This window comes from Ahaetulla prasina, chromosome 6 (assembly GCF_028640845.1).
Source record: "Ahaetulla prasina isolate Xishuangbanna chromosome 6, ASM2864084v1, whole genome shotgun sequence".
Lineage (NCBI taxonomy): Eukaryota > Metazoa > Chordata > Lepidosauria > Squamata > Colubridae > Ahaetulla > Ahaetulla prasina.
Window position 1 is genome coordinate 82,804,768 of NC_080544.1, and position 13,957 is coordinate 82,818,724.

At 39.0% G+C, this 13,957-nt stretch overlaps 2 protein-coding genes and 1 long non-coding RNA gene across 5 annotated transcripts in view; 2 read left to right on the forward strand and 1 right to left on the reverse strand.

The window, feature by feature from the left end:
- The window catches only part of LOC131200689 (uncharacterized), a 278,336-nt gene extending 273,571 nt beyond the window's left edge, over positions 1–4,765 (forward strand). The window contains exon 6 of the mRNA XM_058187833.1: positions 2,495–4,765. The gene's annotated coding sequence lies outside the window, so the exon portion shown is untranslated. The remainder of the gene's footprint in view (positions 1–2,494) is intronic.
- The window catches only part of LOC131200691 (uncharacterized), a 44,774-nt gene extending 38,303 nt beyond the window's left edge, over positions 1–6,471 (reverse strand). For both annotated transcript variants that reach the window (XR_009155690.1, XR_009155689.1), the window contains exon 1: positions 6,336–6,471. This is a non-coding gene — a long non-coding RNA (uncharacterized LOC131200691). The remainder of the gene's footprint in view (positions 1–6,335) is intronic.
- TSC22D2 (TSC22 domain family member 2) overlaps positions 5,452–13,957 on the forward strand; it is a 32,815-nt gene continuing 24,309 nt past the window's right edge. The window contains exon 1 of one of the 2 annotated variants that reach the window (XM_058187827.1): positions 5,452–8,342. In XM_058187827.1, the coding sequence (XP_058043810.1) occupies positions 6,418–8,342 (1,925 nt within the window). In that variant the 5' untranslated portion in view covers positions 5,452–6,417. The remainder of the gene's footprint in view (positions 8,343–13,957) is intronic. The other variant, XM_058187828.1, reaches the window with a different exon arrangement.

Here is a 13,957-nt window from a genome sequence, read left to right on the forward strand (position 1 = left end):
GACAACTTTCTTAATTTTTGTTAGGATGTTTATTTAACTTAAGGACTGTTCCACACCCGAGCAGATCCATTATTTTTGTGTTTAATGTTCAGACTGAGAAGCAATGCTCTGTGAAAAATGCAGAACAGCATGCTATGCCGTCTTGCCTAACCTTCCCATTTATGGGCCCTAACAAAGCAGAACTCTAAAAAAGCACTGCCAGGCCATTTCAATCATGTACATGTACATTTTTCTCTCTCTAAACATAAAACTATTTTGTTTGATTTATGTTTTTCATACCATATTAAAAAAGTACTCTTATTTCTAGTGTATAAAATTACACAAACGCTATCACAGAGCTGAATTCATTTTAATTCATTCATTTTTCATTCATTTTAAAATGAATTCAGCTCTGTGATAGCGTTTGTGTAATTATGTGTAATAGTTGTGTTATGAGTAATAGTTATGTGTTATGTGTTTGTGTAATAGTTGTGTAACTATTATGATACTGTGTAGATTTCTAATAAACAATGCATGTCTATTATTATTGGGGGGTTTTTATATATAAGGTGCTCTGGCCAACATTTAAACAGGTCTTTTTAGTTATGTCTTGAACAACAATTTGATAGTGTACTGGCCTAAAAACTAGGAGTCTGAGTGCCAGAAGACTGTCCCACCTTGGCATGGAAGCTGGCTGGATAATTTTGTGCCAGTCACTCTCCCTCAGCCCAACCCACCTCACAGAGGAGGTTGTGGGGAAATTAAGAGGAAGGAGTACCATATATCAGGGGTCTCCAACCTTGGCAACTTTAAGCCTGGCAGACTTCAACTCCCAGAATTCCCCAGCCAGCTTTGCTGGGAGTTGAAGTCCGCCAGGCTTAAAGTTGCCAAGGTTGGAGATCCCTGCCATATATATTCACCATCTTGAGCTACTTATAAAGTAATAAGGACAGGATTTTTAAAAAAGCTTACTCTAGTCTTGTTAAGACAGGAAAATATAATGTTATGCTAGTAGAATTCTATATACAGAACAGTCTATGCATTATTAAGTCTTCTCTTAAATGTGCCAGCCATTTTGTGAACAAGTAAGCCATCCCACCAGCATTGCCTGGCCAAAGTTGATTGGTATATGCAGAATTATTTCCATTTTCTGGCAGAGCTATTATGCCTTTGACAGCTCCTAGATAGGAAGAAATGTATTGCCCCTGAAGTACACAGGAACAGGTTTGGCCGCAGTATCTATCTGTCATACCGTGCATAGTGCGAAAAAACAAGGTATAATAAAGATGATTATATATATATATATATAAGAATAACTATAGACCTGATAATAAAAGGGAAGAAGCTTAGGGTAGCCAAATGAGAATAAAGTTCATTTGCTTTTAATAACTATGTAAAAGGACAAACAGGTGTAGCTTGCCATATTTTAGGGGTGATAAGATGGTAAGTCATTTAATTTCCTGTTTATGTGTATTCCATATCATCCCAAATAAATTCACTATCCTTCCTTCACCTCTGGAAAACCCTCCCTTACAATATTGTCAGTTTCTCCATGGAGAATACAGAATATTCAGAGAAGTGTGTGAATGGGAACTACAAAATAGCACTTAGCAATAACACGTAAGACCTGTATACTGTTCCATAGTGCACTCTCTGAGCAATTTAGTGTCAATATATTGCCCCCAACAATCCAGGTCCTCATTTTACTAACCTTGGAAGGATGAAAGGCTGAGTCAACCTTGAGCCAATCTTATACTTTTTTTTTTTTGAATTTATATCCCGCTCTTCTCCGAAGACTCAGGGCGGCTTACAATGTGTTAAGCAATAGTCTTCATCCATTTGTATATTATATACAAAGTCAACTTAATTGCCCCCAACAATCTGGGTCCTCATTTTACCTACTTATAAAGGATGGAAGGCTGAGTCAACCTTGGGCCTGGTGGGACTTGAACTTGCAGTAATTGCAAGCAGCTGTGTTAATAACAGACAGACTTAGTCCGTTGAGCCACCAGAGGCCCTGCATGTGTATTATATCTGAGACTTGATAATGGCATACTAAATTTTTTGGTGCACATCTTACCATGTGTAGGTATGCATATATCTCTCCCTATTTTAACAACAGGATTTGGAAAAGTTTTCCTAAGCACAGCTGAAAAGTACAATTAATATTTTCTAAAACAGAGGTGGGAAACCTGTGCCCCAAAGCAATTTGATGTGCCCAACTCTGCTTTTAGTGGCCCTCTCTCTACAATAAATTTGCGCCAGGTAAATGAAAAAAGAATACTTCCCCAAACTCCTTGAGGAGATCCCAGCTGTGGAGTAGTATCAAGAAAAATTGACATGACCATAAAATAAAGCTAAAAGTCAGCTGTGATAAGGGAACAGTTTCTCAGGAAATGTTAGTAAATCTATGCATCTTGTTTCTTTTTGGTCTTCATCTTCTTTCCCAACACCTGTTAACTTCTATTGTCCTTTGATTTTTCATCCCTTGTTAACTTCAATTTTCCTTCCTTAGGCCAAGCCAGATCTCAGCCAAATAATTCAACCTGATCAACATTAATCACTATACTCTACTTTGCTATGAGAAAGCTACACTACAGGATTATTTCAAATTAGAATCCTTATGCAAACTAAGATTGGAGCAGTGATTCTTTCTTTCAAATTAGAAGCTCCTCCTGATTTTATATATATATATTTGCTAACCTAATTATTATTTTTTATTTGAATTTATATCCCGCCCTTCTCCAAAGACTCAGGGCGGCTTACATTGTGTTAAGCAATAGTCTTCATCCATTTGTATATTATATACAAAGTCAACTTTTATTGTCCCCAACAATCTGGGTCCTCATTTTACCTACTTTATAAAGGATGGAAGGCTGAGTCAACCTTGGGCCTGGTGGGGCTTGAACTTGCAGTAATTGCAAGCAGCTGTGTTAATGACAGACAGACTTAGTCTGCTGAGCCACCCAGTTTACTTTTGATCTAATTAACACATACTTGTAGGAACACATACTTACTGTTAGGAAACAGTTTGCAGGAACAAGATTAATAGGGGATCAGAATATAGCTACCTGTACCTGTCTTATACTACACTATGTACTGCAGCATGCCCCTTCTACCACCCTGAATGGGGCAGGCTAATCCCACTTTCTTGGATAGCCTGGACTCATGCCATGAAGGCTTTGAAGGTGATAACCAAATGAGATTTTATTAATTGGAGATTCTGAGATACATATGCATTTTTGCACTGTTTCTCTGTGCTTCCATTTATGATCAAATTAAGACTTTTTAACAAATGGCATATATAAGCCTGTCTTTCAGATTCAGGAAAATCCTAACCCTTTTTCTGGTGCAAATTCAGTGGGCATGGTCAAATCAGGTTGAAGAATGTTTTTTAAAAGTACTTAGGTGCCAGGTCATATATGGCTTTATAGTTCAAAAAAGCATTTTAGGCTGCACCCATTGAAAGTCAATATAGAGGCCCAAACATACGTGAAATGAGCTCTTGACAAAACATGCCATATAACCAGGTTGCTGTATACTGAATCAATTGCAGCTTCTACATGATCTTCAAATGTAATCCCTTGTGCAGTCCATTGTAGTAGTGAAACCAATGATGTGGATATGATTTAACTGCAGTGAGGTACTTCTGTTTAAAAAAGAACAGCAGTATATACTTTGCTGGCTATTTTAATTATATATATACATATATATTCCTTGAAACGTTTTAAACAAAAGATGAAAATTGTCATTAAATGGATTTAAACTATAAAGTAAAGAAAAAAGAAAACAAAAAGAAAGGAAAATGTACAAGGAAAATAATACCTGGCTAATCCTCAAAACCATAAATCACAAATTCATTTTACAGAAAAATCCCATAAGAGGTTTCAAGTCAGCAATAAATGTAGATAGTATCTTTTCTCTAATCAAAGTTAGTTTATCAATCTCAGCAAGATGTCAATTTCACCAACCATTCTTCCATAGTGGATAATGCTGAATCTTTCCATCTCTCTGCATGTAATATTTCTGCAGATTAAATTATACACACACCCCAAAGCCCCTTTCTGAGAGAGACGGACGGTTAAAAAGTGTGGAAAAAAATAAATATTTCAAAGATGAAATAATTTTTGTATCTTACAACAGATAACACTAGTGCTAAGAAGAGGGTGATAATCTTAAATTTGAATACTTGGGAAATGAACCAAATCTGTGGTCATCTGGTCGTTCCCATCAACTTTGTTTAATCCCTTTAAAATCACTAGTAATTTGCACATTGAGATAGCAGCTTGGTCTAAAAAAAATAAACAACCAAGCAAGCTCATCTAATAAACCAAAAGGCCCTTCAGTTACTAAAACACCTCTCCCAGCATACTTTGCCATTGATTACTGGATTACAGCTGGCTGTGCATTGAAATTTACCACACATTTGGAAGGATAGAATGCCCAAGGCTTTGCCCTAAACACTTTCCTTTGTTTCATGGAAACAAATTGCACTTGATCCCTTGCGTTACAATTGCATAGGCAAATATTCTGAACTGTTAATTTGGCTCTCAAAATCGTTAAAGAAGAAAAAAAAAAGTAACAAACTTCTAGCTTCTTGTCCAGGATTGTCTGAACTGCCAAAATGAAGAAAACTCTGTGTCACCATCTAGTGGTTGCCTGGATTTTGGCAGCCCAGACTCTGTTGCCTTGGGGATCTTTAGTCAAAAGCATACACCTATATAATGTAAGTGCCTCGTTTGAAAAGGCACGTCCTACTTAAGGCTGCCAAATCCTGCAAAACACCACGTGGCAGAAAAAAAGCAAAACTTCCTAAAGATGGAAATGTCTTCTCCACTAATTCACTGGCCGTTTTCCCTATACTGGGCTACCAAAGCTGGTGTGGGTAATAAAACAAAGTGAAATCCGTTGTGGAAGTGGGTAAACGTTTGGCTTTAATCCGGATTCAAACCAGTTAAAACCCCAGCAGACTCATAAATGTACTCCTGGCAGCAGGGGAAGCACTTTCCTCATTAGAAAAACCTCGAGGCAAAGAGGAGGCTATAAAAGTTATAGTATAACTTAGTCGGGCGTGTCACATCCTAAAGATAAAAGTGCCACAACCAGGGCAGATAAAACTTCGACGAGCACAAGCAGGGACGTAAAAAAAAAAAAAAGGGCTCACATCATTCTTACCCTCCCTTCCCCCACAACTTTTCCCCGCGGGAAGATACCAAGTCTGCAGAGAGAAAGAGAAGGCGAGGTAGAGCCAGTGGAATATTCCAAACGGTTAAGCATGACGATCACGAAGGGGAGGGGCTTATCTCAAAGAAGTCACGCTCCGCTCCCTCCCTCCCTCCCACCCTCTCGCCCGCCCCTTTCTCGGCCGGATGAAATTTCTCACCCGCTCGAGTTGGAGAGGGGCGCGTCCGCTGGTGCTGATGTCAGCGCGCGCCCCTGCGTGGGGGGCGGAGACAAGGGAGGCTGCCGCAGTAGCATCCCTGCTCCACTTCCCAGCCTGCCCCGCGGCTCCATTTGAGCCCCATCTTGAGCGAGGGGAGTGAGCAGTTTGAATTTCAGCTCCTTCGGCGGCGCAGGGGAACGGAGCCTGCGCCGCGCTTTTCTGAAAAGGGGGAAAAAGGAGCCCGGCCGCTCCGCCTCGCTGCCACTTGGCTCGGCAGACGGAGAAATTGCTCTGGCGGCGCGGAGCGAGCGACCCCGCCGCGTCTAGGAGGCCCGCCCGCCTGAGGGGGCCGCTGTGACCGGACTCGTTCTCGTCCCCTCTTTTCTCTCCTCCCCAGAAGATGATGCGTCTGGTGCTGATCTCCAGGTAGAGCGGGGAGGCAAGGCGGCCTGCGCCTCAGGGACGCCTCGCCGGCTGCTGCCGCCGCCGCCCCTCTCCGAAAGCTTGCGGACGGATCAGTGGCGTTGTCCCGCCTTGGGAATCCCGGGTCTGGCCGGAAGCCCGGCAGCGGAGCGGCTTGAGTGATAGCGCCACCCCGGCCGCGCTACCCGAGAACGGCTGTGAAAGGAACCTCGGCTGCGAAAGGGGACAGCGGAACTCGCGGAGAGGCGAGAAGGGGAGGAGGAGGAGGAGAAGGAGGTGGCGGCGCCACCGCCGCCTGCCCGCCGAGGGGCCCGCCGCTTTACTCAAGGGGAGGAAGAGGAGGAGCCCGGCCGCCGCCCCCCTTTCCTTTTTGCCTCGTCTCTAACCCCAGGCCTGGTGACCGCCTGCTGAGCCCGGACTGCGTCGGGAGGCCGGAGGAATGTGCGAGACGGCCAGCGACTGCGCCGTAGAGAGAACGTGATCCTCCCTCCTCGCTACGCCCGGCCAGGCTTGTGTGGTGGCCAGCTCGGACCCCTTTCAAGGTCCTCACCTAGTTTTTCGTCGAATCCGGCGAGGGTAGGTGGGCGGAACCCCCTGACTTCTCACCCGCGCGGCTCTCTCGCGAAGGAACCATGTCCAAGATGCCGGCCAAGAAAAAGAGCTGTTTTCAGATCACGAGTGTGACGACGGCCCAAGTGGCCAGCAGCATCACGGAAGATACCGAGAGCTTGGACGACCCGGATGAATCCCGAACCGAGGATGTTTCATCGGAGATTTTTGATGTGTCCCGTGCCACCGACTATGGACCTGAAGATGTCTGTGAGCGCAGCTCCTCCGAGGAAACTCTCAACAATGTGGGCGATGCTGAGACTCCAGGGACAGTCTCTCCCAATTTGCTTCTGGATGGCCAAGTAGCTGCTGCTGCTGTTGCTGCGGCTTCTGGAGGGATCCAGCCGCCGCCTTCTCCTGCTGTGCCTGTTGCCAATGGAGGAGCGGTTCCCAGGAGCACTGTGATGCCTTCAGCGACTGCCAGCCAAGCCTGCTCAGTAGCGACAGGAGGCAGCAGTGTGCAACCAGCTGCTGGTCCGCCAGCCATGCCTCTAACGGCTGCTGCCGCATGCAGTTCTCGCTTCAGAGTGATCAAGCTAGACCATGGTACTGGAGAGCCGTATAGACGGGGACGATGGACGTGTATGGAATACTATGATCGGGACTCGGATGGTGGGGCTGTGTTAGCCAGGACTGGTGATTGCATTAGACACAACAGTACTTTTGAACAAGCTGTTCAAGATAGGGACAGTGGCTTAGGTGCTACTGGTAGTTCATTGATTGTCTCAGGTGTGGCAACTTCTGTGCATGGCCCTGACTCCTTAGCTGACAGTTCTGTTACTGCTGTTTCACAGCTACTCCAGCCGGAGAAAATAAACCAGCCCTCTCCACAGCAGCCTAATTTTGTTATTGGTCAGCAGCCTCACAGTGCTCAGCCAATCTATTCGGGAGCCACAGTAGCAGGCCAGCAGGTGATGGGATCTCTGTTGCAGACACAGGTAAATGCACAGAGCATGGGGCAAGCTGGGCCTAATGGGAAAGGCTTACAATCTACGAATGTAGCAATAGCTCAGCCAGGTTTGCCTATGCCACAACAGCAAGTACAGCAAGCAAATGTACCAGTGGCACAGACTCAGCAGTTTGCTTACTCTCAGTCACAGATGACACCAGTACACATGGTGTCAGCCCAGACTCCTGGTCAGCCAGAGTACATTCAGCATATGACAGTAATGCAGTCTCAAGGAGCTACACAACAGGCTGCTTCTGGCTCAGTCACAGGCACTGGAGCTTCCAGTCTTCCAGCAGCACAGGTAGTTGGTCAGAATCCTTCACCTCTAGCACCAGTAATGGGAGTTGCTTCACCAGCAGGCGAAACAATAGGACAGGCATCTGGGCTAATGCAGGGTGGCCTGACAACTCCACTTCAGACTGTCATTTCTCAACCAGGAGGTGTGGTACAGCAAGGCATTGGACATGCAGGGGCTGTTCAACAGAAATCCATGACTCAGCAGCAAATGGGTGGAAGCAGTCAAGTGGCTGGTACTCCACACAGTATAGTCTCCGGAGTTCAGAATGTGCCTGTAGCTGTACCTGGTACTACTGTGCCTAATGTGTCTACAACTTCTGTTACTATGCCAAATGCCTCTGTTACTTTAGTCCAATCTCAGCTGACCAGCCATACAACTGTCAGTAGAAGTTCCAGTGTTGTCCAACAACATATTGGCCTTCCATTAATGCAAGGCACAAGCAGTGTACATACGAATCTACCACAATCTAATATTGGACAGTTTCAGACACAGCCTTTAGGCCAGATTGATGATACTAGAAGAAAATCTGAACCCCTACCTCAACCATCACTTTCTCTTGTTGCTGAAAACAAACTTCATGTGAAGCCACCTATTCCGGACAGTTTAACAAATCCTCTTAATTTACCTGCAACTACTCCTATGAACAGCCTTGCCAGCACTGTCTTTGGCATATCTATTCCTGTTGATGGTGATGAAGACAGGTATCTATTTTTTTATATTTTCTAAATGGAATGTATTGTTGGAAACACATTTTACTGGAATGTTTATTGAGTTTAAATCTGTTTCAGGGTACTTGCTGATAAGATAGACAAGTAGGATAAATTTTAACCTCTCTGGTTCATTACTAAACTATTTATGTTGCAAAACTATGTGGAAAACTTTATAAGATGAACTTAAGGAAATGAGATCATAGACATTAAATAAAAAAAGATAAATTTCTATTCTGCTGAAAAGAGTTACAGTAACTCTTGAATCTATCAAATACATTTGGTAACTTGAAAAGAAATACTTTATTTCATTTTTCTGTAGCATGAACTAGAAATAATTAAATTTAGCCTTATTAACTGGACTATCAACTTATTCTATCAAATTACTAATTATATATTTTCACAAATCTGAAAGAAAACATGAGAAAATAAATATAGTCTGGAATATATACTTTCCAGGAGTTTTAATGTAAACCTGCAGATATTAACAAAAGGTACTTAGGAAAAAGGGGATCATAGAGGTAAAGAAGGTTTCACATTGACTTACTTTTTAAATAGAATCTTTATCATTGTTACAGGTATGTGAATATTTCATAAGGAACATAAAATCTTACAAGCACACTGTTCTGTTTTAAAGGATGTTTGCTGAAACGCATGCTACACTTAAATTGATTGGAATTGTCTTCCTGAAAAATTCCTTATGATTGCAATTTTAGCATGTTATTTTTTTAAAAAGCAACAACACTAACAACATATTGTTGTTTGAAATAAGTTGTACCAGACCTTTTCCAGGTTTTGGAATTCCATAGATAGAATATTTCTAAATGGTTTCTTTGAACAAAGTACCAAATTTGGAAATGTAGAGCTCCCTCAATCGTTGAAACATCAAAATGCTTTAAGGAAATATAATTCAGTAAGAAGTTTATATTTAAAAAGTGTAATCACGAAAGTAAAGTAAGAGGGGATAAAGAGTTTATATTTTAAAAAAAATCAGGATATACAAAAAATGCTGATTTCTTCTGTAAAGCTGAATGTTTTTGAACTAAGACACTGGTTCTGATACAGCTTTATAGAAGTTAATGAAAGTAATGAAATGTAGAGCAAGAAATAGTTTGTATCTAAATTTGCAATTCTAAAATCACCTTGGAAATATGTTCCAGGATTTCTCAGTTAATATGTATAGGCTTGTTGATTTTTCTTTTTTAAAACTTCCCCTAAAATATTTATTTCAAGAAGAAACTTTCAGTCATGCAGAATTGTGTTCTATACCAGGATATTCTGTTTCATTGTAAGTTGTAAACATGATATAAAAATTTTCCACTTGGAGAAACAGCAAACTAATATATGTATGAAATCTTATTGTCGACAAATCTACATATGATTAAATGCAATAAGAGGCTTTTCTAGTTTACAGCAATTGACAGTTTATTATTATCAATTGAATATTATATAATTCATGATTGCTATGGTTTATTAAAGATAAGCCATCCAATAATAGAGGCATGCATCTTTACATTATTATGCATCCTTATTCTAACTTCTGGTCTTATTTCCATAACTTGAAGTCAATAAAAGATAAATCCCATAGCAACTTTGCTATCCACCAGGTTTAATATACTTGTAGGATAATTCTAAGCAAGTTTCACTGAATTTTCACACCCATTGTAAGCTTGCAGTCTTGATTCTCCAGTTGGATTGTGCTTGTTAAAGTTCTGTGTTTGTGGTATCATGGAATAATATATGCCGCGGTGTGGCTCAGGCTGTAAGAAGCCTGTTATTAAACACAGCTGCCTGCAATTACTGCAGATTCAAGCCCCACCAGGTCCAAGGTTGACTCAGCCTTCTATCCTTTATAAGGTAGGTAAAATGAGGACCCAGATTGTTGGGGGGGGCAATAAGTTGACTTTGTAAATATACAAATAGAATGAGACTATTGCCTTACACACTGTAAGCCCCCCTGAGTCTTCGGAGAAGGGCAGGATATAAATGTAAACCGTGTGTGTGTGTGTGTGTGTGTGTGTGTGTGTGTGTGTGTGTGTGTGTGTGTGTATATATATATATATATATATATATATATGAAATACTTAATTTTGAATTGATTTCATTTCATTTTTGATTATTCTTATAGTATAATTCATTCAGGCCCAAATAATTTGTAGTCGTGTATACACAAATGAAAATGAAATCGCAGTTTTATACAGCCCTCATCTCAAAACTGACAGTATGTTAATAGTGTACTCATGCACATTAATGTTCAAATGTATTCACTTTCTCTTCCCTCCTTTCTATGATATAATTTCCACAGCAGCAGAAGCACGATTTTTGTGTGGGAAAGCAAGAAATAAATTGTAAAAAATAGGGAGAAATGTATTTTATAATGTAATTAAAAGAGGAGATAGCATTATGCTTGGTTTAAAATTTATATGGTTACTATAAGATTCTTCCAGTTAATTGGTTAGCATTAAATATGACTGTGGGATGCTCAGGAGAAATCTCTTATTTTTAGCAGGTTGTTACTTATTTCTGTGTACTTATATTGCTTAGCTACTATTACAATTTAAATAAATCAGCATTGTAATCAAAATATCACTTTTTAACCTATTAAAGTAAAATACTACTTACAAATCAATTCCTCAAATTAGTTCTGAAGCAATTTGTAGGTATTACAATACTGTTTATTTGTTTTTTTTTAAGTTTTGGGATAGGTTGGAATTTCAAAATGAAGTCTTGTTTGATATGACAGGTTTCAAATCACAGATTCTTTTGCTAACATTGTTTTGTTACTTGGTAAACTTTATTATAGTTTTCTGTGATATTGCACCCCATTATTATCAAGGTTGTTTAAAACTACATTGGAAATAATGTCTCATTGATGGTCTTCAGAATTCTGGGTGGGTCTGATATTCATCAGCAGAATTACATAATTACTGGATTCATAAATTCTTATGGATTAGTGTCATGTGAACTGAAGAAACTTTGTTCAACAGATTGATAGTATAATTGAATCTTAATATTTAGTTAATTGATCTCAGTATATGGTATTGAATTGGTAGTATGCAAACATTCTAAATCTGAAAACATACAGTTAAAAAGTAGATTGATCTGCTTGCTCCAAAGGTGATATAATTTTTCTACTTTGGTTTAATAAATGTCCTTTATGAGTTATGTCAAATTAATAAATATATGAAGCTATATTTTTACTTTTTAAATTAGTAAATGCTTCATAATAAAAATACTTTTAAATAAATTAGCATATATTAGATCACTAAATTTCTATTCTTTTAAATCCACAGACTTTTTAAGAAATATAACAAACTCACTATTATACTTTTGGCTCTTGTGAAAACTTACTTTAAACTCTTATTTTTCAATTGATGGATACATGGTGTAATGAATACCATAGACTGGATAGAAAGACTTAGTTAATCAATATGAACTGTATGGGCTATAACCCAGAATTTTGATGAATGCCTGCAATGTGAACTTTCAGCAAGCACCATTAGATGATTGAAAATTTGCAATCATAGTTTCTTCACAAACTACCTTTGTGTTATATTTAAAAATGTATTTATATAGTGTCCAAATTTGTGACACAATATTATAAAGGTAAAACTAACCTTTTGAGGCTTTTTTCTTCATGGAAGAAAAAATTGTTAGCTTTAACATTGATGATGGTCTCTTAATCTATTGTTCATAGCATTTTATATGTGCTACTTGAAGGCTAGATTTAAAAAAGATCCATACAAACTGAAAATAGTAGGCTCTAGGCTCTACTCACACCCTGTTGTTATTGATTTCTCCCTTCTAGTTGTTTGTTGAGCTTGCTAACAGGTATAACCATCAGGTTTTCATTCTCTAAAATTGGTTTTTGCTATGAACCCAGTTCAAGGCTTATGTGCATCCTTTGAGATTCACTGTAGTTCTATATAATTAACTGCATGGAATAACAACAGATTTTCTTACACATTCATCAAAATATATGAGAGTTAAAGTTCATTGGAATCCTTTCTAGCTCTATTGCATTAATAATACACGCAGAACATGCTGTAACTATAGATCTTGATATTCTACATTATTAAACAGGATGATCTAAAATGTTCTGGAATTGGAACCTCAATTCTTGGGATATAGTTAAAAGAGAAATTGAATGCAAGGAATAGTTTATTAGATTGTCCTAAATTTTAGTGGCAGTTACCTGGAATATTATTAAACTTGTATAATTATCTTTCTAGAACAGGTGTATCTAGGCCACATGTGGCCCTCGACAGCTACTAATGCAACCCCACAAGATAATAAGAAATATAAATAAAGGAAGTTTGTTATTTATGTACATTAACTGTATTATATATTTTATATGCAGCCCAGTGCAGCAAGTCAAAAGGTTGAATGACCATGTTCTAGACATTTTTTGAAATAATTTTAAAATTATTTTATTAAAACTGCTTCCATATCAGTGATACAGTGATACAATTTAGTAGAGAGTATCCACTCTCTACTAAACAAATCATTATATTGAGTATTTTGATTATTGATACCTGCTTAATATTTTTCATAAAGGTTTTTTTTAAACAAATGGTAGTAGTTTTTCCTAATACTGTTTCATTTGATAAGCAAATTTCCCTATTTCTATTAAACTGGATTTTTTGGCACTGAGTTACAGAGTTAGATTGGGCTTGGTATTTATCTCTAAATAACTTGTGTTACCATAATTGATCAGAGAAGAAGTTCTCTTGCTCTTTATACCCATGAAGGGATTCCATGGAATAAATATGAGCTTCATGTTGGCTTGTAAGTGTCCTAATAGACTTATTGCACTGACTAGTGAAAAATGAGTTCTCTATTATTTTATGTTCATTTATTTCAGCCTGTGGTTGGTCATGTCTGAATTAGAATCACTCCAAATGAAAAATAAATTTAGAATATATTGAGATTGTAGCAGAGAAATGACATGTCATTGAAAAGGCAATGATGAATGTAGGTCAAATATCAGCAAATGAAATGAAGGAAAAAGTATAATCTTTATATAGTTCCATTTCTGAAGCAGCTGGCTTAAACACTTTAAATAGCCAGACTTAAACTTCCTGTCTACAAGTCCAATAATTTTTTAAGGATTTTAGGTTAGTTGAATGGAGTAAAGCAGTCTATTCTCCATTGTGCTGAATAGCAAATCCAAGGAATGGGCTTTGCTCCTCTCTTCGACTTGTAGGCTGAGTCAATCAGTTCTTTGGCCATACCTCCCTTACCTGTGCATGCCCAGTTTTGTCTTGGCCTTGACCTTGCAAGAAGGAAGTGCTGGAGAAGCAAAGACGTATTTCCTTGGATAAGTTAGAAATATTTATCCCCATTAAAGCTGAGACTATTAAGACTGGATCAGATACCTTAATAGTTTGCCTTTTAAAAATTATTCTAAAGTTCTTTATTTGAAAAACATAAGTCTAGCCACTTTGAATTTTTCTTTTTTGTTAAAAACGACTGGTCTTCCAACTCATAAAATTAGGAAAATTGATGTAATTTGGAAATACAGCAGTATATTTAATATGGTTAATAAGCCAGTGTTAGTTCATATGGATTAACTAAACCAGGAGTATGCAACCTTGAACACTCAAAAA